Source organism: Littorina saxatilis, linkage group LG7 (genome assembly GCF_037325665.1).
Source record: "Littorina saxatilis isolate snail1 linkage group LG7, US_GU_Lsax_2.0, whole genome shotgun sequence".
Classification (NCBI taxonomy): Eukaryota; Metazoa; Mollusca; class Gastropoda; order Littorinimorpha; family Littorinidae; genus Littorina; species Littorina saxatilis.
The window spans coordinates 43,660,258-43,675,257 of NC_090251.1; the positions used below are offsets into that span (position 1 = coordinate 43,660,258).

Below are 15,000 nucleotides of genomic sequence, written 5' to 3' on the forward strand. Positions count from 1 at the left end.
CACACGCTGCATGCCCCCCCCCCACACACACACACACGCTGCGCCCCCACACAGCGGACAACACGCCTGTCACAAACACGATACGCGCCGTTACTTCTTGCAAAATACATAGGCGAGTGGCTGGCACGTTTCATCATGAGTAACATCACAGCAACCACTTCTTTTAAAGTGCGTTTATTTCTGAACTCTTCACCTCCCCTGTCCCGCCAACTCCACCGCGCCAAACACTGAATTCAAAGAGAATCGCCCAGAGAGACGCCAGTCAGCTATTTTAATCAGCGTCAGTCAGGTTGGGAGTGAGAGAAGCTATATTCTCTACCCCCTCATCCCCCACTTCCTAATCCAATCTACCTCCCCTATCGGCCCCGTCCAGCACACACACACACACACACACACACACACGGCACGCACTACTCGTCCCCTCCCAGGTAGGTAGAAGGCATCGTTCAAATCGTTTCCAACACCACCAAGAAGGACATCAGACAAGAGAGTGTGCATTCCAACACAACACTCATCCGACCACACACAAGACTCGTTTCTTCCCAGGATATGTTTTTCTTAGTTGCCCGGGCAGGTAGAAGACATCAGGATTCCCCCCCCCCCCCCCAATGAGTATCAGGAATGGATTTGGCCAAGGCCGACCCACTCATAGTCAATCAATCAATATGAGGCTTATATCGCGCATATTCCGTGGGTACAGTTCTAGGCGCTCTGCAATGATGCCGTGTGAGATGAAATTTTATACGGCCAGTAGATTGCAGCCATTTCGGCGCATATTTACCTTTCACGGCCTATTATTCCCTGCCACACGGGTATAGGTAGACAATTATTAACTGTGCCTTGCAATTTTGCCAGGAAAGACCCTTTTGTCAATCGTGGGATCTTTAACGTGCACACCCCAATGTAGTGTACACGGGGGGTGTTCGGACACCGAAGAGAGTCTGCACACAAAGTTGACTCTGAGAAATAAATTTCCGCCGAACATGGGTTTGAACTCACGCTGACAGCGGCCAACTGAATACAAATCCAGCGCGCTACCGACTGAGCTACATCCCCGCCCATAGTGTACATACTACTGACCTCTCATGTCACCAACACCTCCCTTAACACACTCAAGACTGACATTTTCCCAGGACCGTTTTTACATTTAGTCAAGTTATGACTAAATGTTTTAACATCGAGGGGGGAATCGAGACGAGGGTCGTGGTGTATGTGCGTGTGTCTGTGTGTGTGTGTGTGTGTGTGTGTGTGTGTGTAGAGCGATTCAGACTAAACTACTGGACCGATCTTTATGAAATTTGACATGAGAGTTCCTGGGCATGAAATCCCCGAACGTTTTTTTCATTTTTTTTATAAATGTCTTTGATGACGTCATATCCGGCTTTTCGTGAAAGTTGAGGCGGCACTGTCACGCCCTCATTTTTCAACCAAATTGGTTGAAAGTTTGGTCAAGTAATCTTCGACGAAGCCCGGACTTCGGTATTGCATTTCAGCTTGGTGGCTTAAAAATTAATTAATGACTTTGGTCATTAAAAATCAGAAAATTGTAAACAAAAATAAAAATTTATAAAACGATCCAAATTTACGTTCATCTTATTTTCCATCATTTGCTGATTCCAAAAACATATAAATATGTTATATTCGGATTAAAAACAAGCTCTGAAAATTAAATATATACAAATTATTATCAAATTTTTTTTTTCGAAATCAATTTAAAAACACTTTCATCTTATTCCTTGTCGGTTCCTGATTCCAAAAACATATAGATATGATATGTTTGGATTAAAAACACGCTCAGAAAGTTAAAACGAAGAGAGGTACAGAAAAGCGTGCTATCCTTCTCAGCGCAACGAATACCCCGCTCTTCTTGTCAATTCCACTGGCACTGCCTTTGCCACGGGCGGTGGAGTGACGATGCTACGAGTATACGGTCTTGCTGCGTTGCGTTGCGTTCAGTTTCATTCTGTGAGTTTGACAGCGACTTGACTAAATGTTGTATTTTCGCCTTACGCGACTTGTTTATAAACTGTAGTTTCTGAGAAATGCCTTTCACAGACACACAGACAGACACACAGACAGACAATCACACGTGCATCGGGAGACAAACCGCGCTCTTCGCTCTCGTTCAAACATTCAGTCATTACTTGACTGAAGGTAAAAAGGTGGAGTGATTGAAACGTTTAATCATCGACACAGCTATATTTTCCTGAGTTTGTCGACCACGTGATCTTTAAGGTTGACCAACAAACAAACATTACTGAGACAACAAATCCCTTGGTGGATGTGCACGAATGAAACTGGGTGCCACCAAGCTTGGCGGACAAGCCACGGGTTCTGATTGGTTGAATTCACAACAAATCTCACTTTCAACCAATCCGACCTCGCGGTCGTGTACCCCCCCCCCCTCCCCCCCATTTTTGATGGCACCCAGTATCGCTTCTTGCATCCCTGGCCTGTGCAGGTAGAAATCATCAGTCAGTTCCGTGCCCTCATCCCTCACTATCTCTAGCATTTCTCTCCACAATCCCTTCCACCACCACCACCACCGCACACACAAGACTAACATCTACCCAAGATATTTTGGTCAAAGGTCTGGATCGGTACAAAACAGTGTTCACCTTCTTTCTAACAGCATTGGGGATGACACAATCCAAGAACAGCAACTATTGTGGATTACACCTTATCTCCTCTTGCCTACCCCCATCCACAACACGCATGAAAGACTGGTCTCTTCACAGGAGGTCTTTGTTAGAGGCCAGGACAGGTACTGTACCTTCATTGCAACTAAACCCAGGCAAAGGTATCTGAACTTGACACCGGTCAACACTTACCGTCTGTCTCCCCAATCCCCACACTTGGACCCCCACACACGCAACTCACCTTTTCCCAGGACAGCTTGGGGAGAGGCCTGGGCATGTACAACACATCGTGCGGCTTCTGCCCCACAGAATGACACGAATCAACTCTGTTTCATCGCCCCCCCCCCACACACACACACACCATCCCCCCACCCCAACACACACAAACACACCTCCTCCCAGGACAGCTTGCTGAGCGGCCTGAACAGGAAGAAAACTTCGTCCACCATCTTGCCCACGGAAGGACTAGAATCAACTCTGACCTCCCCCCCCCGAACACACACACACACACACACACACACACGACTCACCTCCTCCCAGGACAGCTTGGTGAGAGGCCTGGACAGGTTGAAGACATCGTTCACCTTCTGGCCCACAGCATCGGGGATGACGGCTTGCAGGGCAGAGCCCACGCTGCGTATCTCCATGGTCCTTCCGAACACTAAGTGAAAGGGGAACAACTCGAACAGCAGCTCGGATCTGCAAGGGGAGATAATTACAACAAAGGGGGGTTCAAAGTTTGTGCTTCTTGACGGGGCAGCAGTTTTAGCCTTAGTATTTAGCCTTAGTATTACTGACGAAAAAAAAGAAAAAAAAAGGTAATGAATAGATGAATTCAAGATTATATTGCTGCCTCAGTGCCAACCGCTGGCGTCACCCATTTTTTGCAACGCCATTTTGGGGACTTTTTCTGGCAAAATAAACGCGGTGAGATGCACCTTAATGATTTACTCAAAAAAGCTACTGAACTTTGCTAATACTTTAAATGAATGTGAATTGGGAAACTGGCCTAACTGTGCTAGTGCTAAAGTCCTAGGTCGGTATGCAGGAGTTGAGTTTAGAGATTTAAATCCGGGTTAAACTGCATTTAGGGTACGGTTTATCTCGGGCTAAGGTCTCTAACGTCGACTCTTGCATATACCAACCCAAATAGTGTTAAATTGACATTAACGCCAGCTTTCTTCTGCATCTTGTTAAAACTGTCAGTGTGTAAGTTTTGATAATTAAGGGTCTTTGTATCGTTCTGTTATGCAGACCATAACATCATTCCTTTTCAGAACACCTCTTGTGCAATTATGCAGGTGAACATTTTGCTTTCAGTGGTATTTGCTTTTCATCAATGCACAGAGAACTGAACACGTATGGACAGCTCACTCGTATAGGGGACCTTCTAAAACTGAGAAACACATATTAAGACAACTTTCGTACCCCAACTAAAGCATTCATTCCCGTGTCATTTCGTTCAAACTTTCTTTGTCTTTTAAGGCATTCAACTTAGCTATATGGCACAGCCTTGCGAATCAAAGATTTCTTTTACAGAGATTTCCCGAATGACCTTCATCAATATCTTTAACGAAATCAACACACAACGCTATTGCGTGCTAGGACCAAAAAAACAACAACTCGCGAATAGAATAAAGAATATTTCAGATTCTAAGTTCAGAATTTCAGTAACGGCTGCGTACAAATGCCGTTTTATTTACTACAAAATATGTATTTACAAATAGAAAATTGCATAGTAGTCATTGCACAGTATAGATATTAACATGACTAGCGCCTATAATCTCCTGACGTGTAGTTGTATACCATCTACCATTTCCATTTTTGTATTGTTTTGCCAAATTCACTGAAGATGCCGTCTAACAAGACCGTTTAGAGTCGAATGGAATTACAAGTATAACTTCTTTTTCTGTTTCTAAATGGTTTCATATTTCTTTTATATTTACGATACTTATTACAGAAACACATACGCACAAAAGCCAGCCGACAATAATACTCTCTAAGACGTTGGCAAGGGAATGGCGGGGTGAGATCAGTATGTGGGGGACTAACACAAACACAAGTCTATACTTTAAAGGTGACACAAATCAGGTCTTTATCACTGCTTCTTGCCTTTTGGGTTTTTGTTTAATAAGAAAGTAGCTCTCCTTCATTATTAAACAACCACATTAAAAACAAAACAATTAGACAAACGAACACACAGTAAAAACCAAACCAAAACAAACAACAACAAAATACAAAAACCACAAAAAAACGAAGCACAAGAAACAAGAAACCAAAACTTAGGAAATACTGACACGATGAACCAAAGTAAATGAAACCTTACGGATACTCACAAACAGCGGTGACCTAAAAGGATATAGATAGTCAAAAGCTCCAACAGCTCCAAAAACAAAAACTGAGTAAATGAGATTTACCCTAAAGGGATACTCATACGTAGCGAGAACTTAAGGGCATACTAAAGCACCCAAAACAAGAGCAAGGCTAAGGGGATAATCACCAGCTTTAGAAAGCAAGAAACTAAACTTCAGGAAAAACTTGAAAGTGGCGCATACCTAGAACGCTCACAAGCCGCTGAAAGTGAAAGCTATGGTCGCAAGCTTAAGAAACTAATACTAAAGTTTAAACGGGATATCATCACAAGCAGCACACACTAAACCATTCGCTCGTAAGCTCCAGAAAAACAATACTGAACCTTTAAAGGGGATATACTCACTAAAGCAGCGCTAACTATAAGATACGCTCTTAAGCTCCATACAAAATAATACCTTTAGGGGGGGATATACTCACTAAAGCAGCGCTAACTATAAGATACGCTCTTAAGCTCCATAAAAATAATACCTTTAGGGGGGGATATACTCACTAAAGCAGCGCTAACTATACGATACGCTCGTAAGCTCCATAAAAATAATACCTTTAGGGGGGGATATACTCACTAAAGCAGCGCTAACTATAAGATACGCTCGTAAGCTCCATAAAGATAATACCTTTAGGGGGGGATATACTCACTAAAGCAGCGCTAACTATAAGATACGCTCTTAAGCTCCATGAAAATAATACCTTTAGGGGGGGATATACTCACTAAAGCAGCGCTAACTATAAGATACGCTCTTAAGCTCCATGAAAATAATACCTTTTGGGGGGGATATACTCACTAAAGCAGCGCTAACTATAAGATACGCTCGTAAGCTCCATAAAAATAATACCTTTAGGGGGGGATATACTCACTAAAGCAGCGCTAACTATACGATACGCTCTTAAGCTCCATAAAAATAATACCTTTAGGGGGGGATATACTCACTAAAGCAGCGCTAACTATAAGATACGCTCGTAAGCTCCATACAAAATAATACCTTTAGGGGGGGATATACTCACTAAAGCAGCGCTAACTATAAGATACGCTCTTAAGCTCCATGAAAATAATACCTTTAGGGGGGGATATACTCACTAAAGCAGCGCTAACTATAAGATACGCTCTTAAGTTCCATAAAAAAATAATACCTTTAGGGGGATATACTCACTAAAGTAACTATAAGATACGCTCTTAAGCTTCATGAAAATAATACCTTTAGGGGGGATATACTCACTAAAGCAGCGCTAACTATAAGATACGCTCGTAAGCTCCATAAAAATAATACCTTTAGGGGGGGATATACTCACTAAAGCAGCGCTAACTATAAGATACCCTCTTAAGCTCCATGAAAATAATACCTTTTGGGGGGGATATACTCACTAAAGCAGCGCTAACTATAAGATACGCTCGTAAGCTCCATAAAAATAATACCTTTAGGGGGGGATATACTCACTAAAGCAGCGCTAACTATACGATACGCTCGTAAGCTCCATAAAAATAATACCTTTAGGGGGGGATATACTCACTAAAGCAGCGCTAACTATAAGATACGCTCGTAAGCTCCATAAAGATAATACCTTTAGGGGGGGATATACTCACTAAAGCAGCGCTAACTATAAGATACGCTCTTAAGCTCCATGAAAATAATACCTTTAGGGGGGGATATACTCACTAAAGCAGCGCTAACTATAAGATACGCTCGTAAGCTCCATAAAAATAATACCTTTAGGGGGGGATATACTCACTAAAGCAGCGCTAACTATAAGATACGCTCTTAAGCTCCATGAAAATAATACCTTTAGGGGGGGATATACTCACTAAAGCAGCGCTAACTATAAGATACGCTCTTAAGCTCCATGAAAATAATACCTTTAGGGGGGGGGGGGGGATATACTCACTAAAGCAGCGCTAACTATACGATACGCTCGTAAGCTCCATAAAAATAATACCTTTAGGGGGGGAATATACTCACTAAAACAGAGAAAACCAATACTTAACCTTTAAGGAGGATAAATACTCACGAGGAAGCAGCGGGGACACACGAAAAGCCCACGGAGACGAGAGGAAGAAAAAGCGACCTCACAGGGCCGCTGACCTACGTACGGAGCTAACCTGAGAGGGATGTTGTCTACGATACTGTCCACGGTCAGGCGGTTGTTGTCTCTATAGGCCACGTTGTTGAAGAGGAGGCGGAACTTGACGTGGACAGTGTGGTCAGCATTCTCCACCTCGTCCACAACGTAGATGTTGACCTTGGTGTTGTAGAACAGCTCGCCCACACGCCGGATTTGACCCTGAGGGAAAAAGAAAGAAGTCACGTTGAGTGGAGAAGGTATACGCGCATTATGTTGATTCCTAAGAGGAATATTCGACATACGCATTAAGCGGTACTAAAGCACTAGTATCGCTTGGTGTTGTAGAACAGCTCGCCCACACGCCGGATCTGACCCTGAAGGTGGAAACAAAGAGGTCCCGTCGAGTGGGTAAGGTAGATGCATGCTAGATGTGCTGACTCTTGACAGGACTACTCTCCATGTATTATACGGAACTAAAGTAATAGCATCGCTTTATCCCGTCGCGATATAACCTTGAACGGTTGAAAACGACGTTAAACACCAAATAAAGAAAGAAAGAAAGAAAGCATCGCTTTATAAAATGTCACCGATTCCGGTTACCCGGTTTGATAATCTAGCTAATTTACCGACCTGCGTTCAAAGCGAAAATAAACTGATGGGCTGCAGCTTCCTAACGACAGACGATTCGTTGACCGAATAAGTCATAATGAAAAGATCCATGTAATTTGGCCCTTACCTTAATGTAGTGTACGAATCCCTTTCGACGTGAGCGATAGTGCAGTGGCCAGTGTGAAGCCGGCTTTACTCTCGTTCTCAACGAAAAGGCGACATGGGGTGCTTGACTAACAGACTAGATGACATCTCAATGGAAAGTTCTATGTGATTCGACCCTTACCTTAACGTAGTGTACGAATTCTTTTCGAAGAGAGCGATAGTGTACGTAGTGTGAGACCGGCTTTACTCTAGTTCTCAACGACAAAATAAGGCAACATGGGGTGCTTAACTAACAGACTAGATGAAATCACAATGGAAAGTTCTATGTGATTCGGCCCTTACCTTAACATAGTGTACGAATCCTTTTCGACGAGAGCGATAGTGCAGTGTGAGACCGGCTTTACTCTCGTTCTCCACGAAGAAGGAGGGGGGACGCAGCTTGGGGTAGCTGAATCTCAGGTACTCGTGAAGGTTGTCCAGCCCGTTGAGAAAGTCTCTCATGTGACGCCCCAATACCTGTGACACAAACGCAACACGCGTTTAAAAAAAGAAAAACAAGAAAGGAGGAGACACCGATAGAAAGGTTGTCTAGTTGGTTGAGAGAGTCTCTCATGTGACGCCCCAATACCTGTGACACAAACGCAACACGCGTTTAAAAAAGAAACGAAAAAAGAAGGGAGGAGGAGACAGAAAAAGAAAGGTTGTCTCTCATGTGACGCTCTCACAAATGTGACACGCAATAAGGGATGACAAAAACAAGAGGGAAACAAAGAAGAGGACAAAATGAGAAAAAGTGGAATGAAGACATAAACAATGGGTTATCTCTACATGAAACAAAACATCTCACTCATCACAAAAAGTGAACAGTCCCACCACCCACCTTCAGAATGCTGTCATATCCGTACTGGCCGACGAAGCTGACGAAGGCTACGCCAAAACCGTCCATGATGTCGTCAGCGTTTTCCTTGAGAACAACAGCGGCCGCCCGGGCGATGTTCGGGATCAGTTCTTCTCCGTACGTCTCGTGCGTGGAAAATACGGAGGGACCCACTTTTGCCAGTTGTCTGATCTCCTCCCACTTATCCTCACCATACTTTGTTTTGATCAGGTCCGAGATGGATTCTAGTAGTAGCCCGTACATCTTGAAGGAGGAGGGTTGGGATTGTAAATGTTGTTGTTGTTGCTTATGATGTTGTTGTTGTTGATTATGTTGTTTTTTGAGATGTTGTTGTTGTTGTTGGAGATGTTGTTTTTTGAGATGGTTTTGTTTTTTGAGATGTCGTTTTTGGAGATGATGTTGTTTTGAGAGATAATGTTGCAGAAGAGGAGGTGCTGGTGTTAATGTTGAAGACGATTCTGCTGTTGTTGAAACTGAAGCTCTTGTTAAAGATGACGCTTTTATTGATGCTTTTATTGATGTTGATGTTGCCCAAACTGGGGTTGATATATCTGCTCTTTGTAGTTTAGTTTTCAGGTATAAAGGACAAGATTGTTGTTATTCTATGGCGGGTGATGCTTTTAGTACAGTGGCAAACGTAGCTTGAATCCAACGATGTATATTAAGATTGAAAGAGTCCGATTCGGCGATGCGTCATTTTTGTAAAGAACAAAATTTTTACTCCATACACAAGGTAAGTTTGTAGAGAATTATGGAATTCTGTTTTGTGGTTTCCACGGTTCGATAAGTTTAAAGTGTTTACGAAGAATCTTCACTGAATATTTCAAGATGACCCGTTGACTTGAAAGGATGAAGCGGAGGACTTCGTAACCTGTGAAGACAATTCGCAATGTTGAAGAACTGACAGAAAGCACAAAGGATTGAAACACGGTGTGTCAATTCTGCACAACCATGTCAATTCTGCACAACCAGTAATTAATCACTTTTCACGTTAATCACAGTAATAAACTCACTCTTCCGTTTTTTGCTCACAAGTTTTTGTCCATACCAGATCACATTGGTAATTGATGGCCAACAAGCCCTGACGATGTATAAGTATAAACTTTTGAACAACCAATCACAAGATCTGGCGTACTGCAGAAACTCCGAAGTACACAATTGCCACTTGATAGTACCAGCGTGTTGTCAGTATCGGATCAGACTGGCGAGGGACTTTCAGACTGCACAGAGAATACCTGAACTGTGCACAACCAGTTTGGTACAAATGCTAACACAAACGTTTTGTTACGTTTGGCACGTGATCATATAGAGAATCCAGAATATGGTCATGTATGCAAAACCACTTTATCAGATATTACACAAAATGAGACACATTCGTTAGAATCAGTCGATGATTGCCTCTGAAGGTAGCGCACGATCAGTGATCACAAACTGTATCCACACACGACACAACAGTCTGTTATAAAGGCGAAACTTGCAAATCACAGGTAATGCTTTAAGATCACAGGTTATGCTTTTTCTTCGCGATTAATATATAGTATCTAGGGTTCACAGATAGCGCTTGCTTAAAATTACGTGTTTTTTTAAATTTTTAATAAGTTGTGTTCACAAACACAGTTTTTTCCTGTTTTTTTTCTTTCTAACTATTAAACAATAACAGATGTCTAACATACACACACTGTTCAAAACATCGATGCAGTTTCATACTCGAAAACTTCTGCTTGTATCAGGAGACATTGTTTGTGCGTAGTCAGATGTCCTTTTCATCTGCCAGATTCATGTTCCAAAGGGAGAGTTAACACTTTCCTTTGTGTTCTTCTTTACTGTCCAGCGTATATGCCCCATCTTTGCTGAAACGTCAACGTGTACACAAGACGCTTGTCAACAAATTCATCAATCTTAACCCCTGAATGGTGGAAAAGTCAACGGGCGATTTCTTTCTGGCAAATCTCAGGATGAAATTGAGAGCTTCTTGTGAGCTGGCCAAGCGTCCGATATTTATAACACTGGACTGGATTGAACAAATGATGACGAATTAATGTGCACGTCTATAGAAAAAGATGAAGTCAATACTGTCCAGAATATTGGTCAGAAGACAAAGGAGGAAGATGCGCACAGCAATCAGTAGACTTTCCTACGATTGGTCCACAGAGGTTAACATTGTTAGTCGTTAATTCTCCATGGTCCGTACTTTTAGACCGAAAGAGGCAGCTAACAAGATAATGTGTATGGATGTGTGATTGTGTCCACACATGGACAAATACCAATGGCTTGTATGCTATATGACGGATTACATTCTTGTTCTTGCTTTTGTTCTTTTTGTTCTAATGACCACGGTTAAAGACCCCTATTTTTAGCGTCTTTTGTCTCTAGCTCTTCGTCGTCAAAGGATACAAACACAGAAACTATACGGAGTAATCATGTCGACCACAATGGAGGCGTAATGAGAAAAAGCAGCTTTGGAAATGTCTCGATTTCTTGAACAGCCTGTTGCAATGTCACCGCGTTCTGCTGGTGATCAGATTGACAAAGCTTCCTCCACAGTTACAGGAATTAGCCAGGAGAATAAAGGTAATCTGTCGATTGTCGGCGCTGCAAAATCCTTTGTGTGTTGAGCTGCTCTGACGAGTCTCTGCGCTATGCAATATGAAACTTCTTTGTTGCGAATTCTACACTCCCACGGGGGCTCACCAGAAGATCTGCAACAAACAGAAAAATGGAGGGGAATAAATAGGTGACATTTTCACAATTCAAAACTGTACAAGAGGAAATTCAAAAGAAGCTCCAAAAATAACAATGTATTTACTTAGTAAATATTATATTAAGATAAAATCCTAATGTTGTATAGTGTTTCGTTTGTTTCTATGTTACATGCACCACCACTGCAATTTATCCATGTGAGATAATAACGTTAATTTGATTTGAATTGATTTGATTTGATTTGATTTAATAACCGTGAGCAAAGATGAGTAATGCGATACGACATCGATTGAACCAACGAAGATATCTCTTCTTGACTCTGCCATCTACAAGAAAATCTATGACCTCAAAAGCGAAAACAAAACCTATTGAAAAAAAGGTAAGTCGTCATAAATGCGAATACTAATGTCACGTAAAAGTTCTGTCATTTCTGAAGCAAGTTCCCGAGGAAAATAATGACAGACAATGTCGAGAAAAAAGCTTGTCTCGGTACGTACGTACGTACGTCACGGCTGTTCACAGGACTTCATTTCTGCTACTTTAGCTGCAGGCTATTTTTGGCACCAACCTTTCCCTACTGCAGAGGTAACACAGCAGCTAGCAGCTCTCTCGGTGCTATGCACTGTGCAGGCCAATCTTCCAGTATAGCGCGCAAGCAGTTGTGTTTAACTGGCAAGCGAGCTTAACAGTGTGCTGGCTGCAGCAGTTGCTAGCCAAACTATTCTCCAAACTATTCTCTCTGCTGGGCTATTTTTAACTCGACTAAAACACAAGCTATGAACAACCGTGCGCGGTGAATTCGTCATATCACGAGCTGTGGAAAAATACTTGTAGATCTAGAGTCCCCGCCGGGCTGTGCACGTATCGGTATCGTAAAACCGGCACGGTTGGCCTAGTGGTAAGGCGTCCGCCCAGTGATCGGGAGGTCGTGGGTTCGAACCCCGGCCGGGTCATACGTAAGACTTTAAAATTGGCAATCTAGTGGCTGCTCTGCCTGGCGTCTGGCATTATGGGGTTAGTGCTAGGACTGGTTGGTCCGGTGTCAGAATAATGTGACTGGGTGAGACATGAAGCCTGTGCTGCGACTTCTGTCTTGTGTGTGGCGCACGTTATATGTCAAAGCAGCACCGCCCTGATATGGCCCTTCGTGGTCGGCTGGGCGTTAAGCAAACAAACAAACAAACAAAAACTCGGTATCGTATCTCTTTAAAAGGGATAAGGAAAGAGAGGAATCACATCAGAATGTCGCAGTGACACATTATAATATCAGAAAGGATACATATCGCGTGAAGCGATATTAACACATTTGGTCAATTTGACAGCCTGAAACTAAAAGACCTGAAACCCCGGATCAGTCACATCCAGTGATGATTGGTTTTGCTAGCAGAAACTCCATAACCGAGACGGGTCTTGCTTTTATATCTAAAATGGCCTAGGATAAAAGGGGAATTATCCAGGACGGTAAAATAACGCAGGAACAAACAAATTAAAAAGAAGGAGTTGATCTCTTTTAAATTGTCTTGATCAACAGAGGTGAATGGTCTGGATGTCAAAATGAATGACAAGAAGATCGATGTATTTAATCGTCTTTTTTAGACGGCATTTAATGAGAGGAGCATTGCACAGGATGGAAACACAAATATAGACATAAAGACACACACAAAGAACGTGTTTGGAAAGGGGGATGGGTGTAGCAATACAAGACGTTCTGAAAGGTAAAGAGAACTACATATTTGATCATTCATTGAGCATTCTTTCCATCATGATATCAAACTGGAAACCACTTTTTATACTATTGAGCACTACCCGCAAAAATAACGAATAAAAATAAGAAACATACGAATGTAAAGAAACATGCACCATAATTATTTTTAAAGATACGAGGTCACTTTGACCAGGTTTTTTTCTCTCTCATAACTATCGACAGATGAGTTGGCATTACAACTTCACAAGGAATTAGTCTGCAATTGTTCACACAAATGTAAAATAGCCGATGGCATTTTTGTCATTGACAATTCCTGTTTGAAATGCACAGCGAGTGCTTTTTCGGCAATTACTGGGGCATTAGACAACCGAACATCTCTTCTTGTTGAAAATGTTGCCTTTCTGTTGACAAAGACATGGACTTAATGAAGATTATGCTATCAATGAAGCAATCGGGGAACTTATGTCTACTGCGGATTCTTTCACTGCATTACGAATGGCTTATCGAAACTCCCAAGATTTGTTAGAATAAGCAAACGTTCTTCATCGGCGCGGCATAAGAAAAAAAACATATTACGACAAAAAAATCAAACAACACCGTTTGAACTTTAATAATTTCCGCTTTAAACACTTTGCACTTGTCATCTTCCTTGTTTTTCAAGCTAAACTCTTTTGACAGTTGAAACAACAGATTATAATCGTTATCAATAAATGCTTTGAAGTGAACATGTAAGCTTATTGAAACGCTGCATGGATGTAATCCTAACGTCAAATTATGTCATCCGACTTGCCGTAAAATAATTGTAATGCGCCCAAACTCACATGTCAATCCATGTTCGTGCATCCGGCGTTTTTATAGCGGACGCATGTATATATACTGTGACTTGTCAATCATTCAAAAAGAACAACAGCAAAACATCTACGAAAACCAGGAAACAAAATTATAACAAAGTACACGTGCATGTACTCAGATGATAACAGAAATAGAGAACACATGACATAAACTGGAAAACTATCAGCATTATCTCACGCTCACTCCGTCTCTGTCTCCTCACGTTACGTTGTTTATAATTCTCTCTCTCTCTCTCTCTCTCTCTCTCTCTCTCTCTCTCTCTCTGTCTCTCTCTTTCTCTCTATCTCTCTTTCTTTCTCTCTCGCTCTGTCTCTCTCTTTCTCTCTCTCTCTTTCTCGCTCACTCCGTCTCTGTGTCCTCATGTTACGTAGTTTATAATTCTCTCTCTCTCCTTCCCGTTTACTTTCTCTCTCTCTTTCTATCTCTCCCCCTCCCCCCCTCTCCCTCTCTCTCTCTCTCTCTCTCTCTCTTTCTCTCTCTCTCTCTCTCTCTCTCTCTCTCTCTCTCTCTCTCTCTCTCTGTCTCTCTCTTTCTCTCTATCTCTCTTTCTTTCTCTCTCGCTCTGTCTCTCTCTTTCTCTCTCTCTCTTTCTCGCTCACTCCGTCTCTGTGTCCTCATGTTACGTAGTTTATAATTCTCTCTCTCTCCTTCCCGTTTACTTTCTCTCTCTCTTTCTATCTCTCTCTTTCTATCTCTCCCCCTCCCCCCTCTCTCTCTCTCTCTCTCTCTCTCTCTCTCTCTCTCTCTCTCTCTCTCTCTCTCTCTCTAACCCTCCTGTCTTTTAGCCCACTTGTTCTCAGTATTAACATGAACATAAAATCAGACCAGCAATCAAGTCAGGTTTACCCAAAGGACAACTTCAGCCCATCCGTGTTCGTACGATTCATTTACTTCTCTTCTTCTTCGGACTATTATCTAATCAAGCTGAATCGGCCATAATTAGCACTGGGTGTGGCTCGATCGACCTTCAGCAATTCTGATGATTATGATGATTATTACGATTGTGACAATGTCCATTGCTGTAGCAAATGTGTCCCTCTCTTGAATGTAAAATACGAACATCA

General features: G+C 42.3%; 2 protein-coding genes across 2 annotated transcripts; both read right to left on the reverse strand.

Annotated features, from left to right (window-relative positions):
* Nucleotides 1-3,166: 3,166 nt before the first annotated feature.
* LOC138971538 (soluble guanylate cyclase 88E-like) lies at nt 3,167-3,578 on the reverse strand (the record flags this gene model as incomplete). Its single annotated transcript, XM_070344284.1, is given in 1 exon segment — nt 3,167-3,578. A coding segment is annotated over 1 exon segment (120 nt), but the record flags the coding sequence as incomplete, so codon positions are not given.
* A 1,625-nt stretch (nt 3,579-5,203) lies between these two features.
* LOC138970211 (soluble guanylate cyclase 88E-like) lies at nt 5,204-11,373 on the reverse strand. The gene is made up of 4 exons (XM_070342706.1): nt 8,662-11,373; nt 8,124-8,297; nt 7,105-7,286; nt 5,204-5,213 (listed from the first exon to the last, which is right to left on the reverse strand). Exons 1-4 carry the CDS (start codon nt 8,920-8,922, stop codon nt 5,204-5,206), a joined length of 627 nt encoding a protein of 208 aa, XP_070198807.1. The 5' UTR covers nt 8,923-11,373.
* Nucleotides 11,374-15,000: the final 3,627 nt, after the last annotated feature.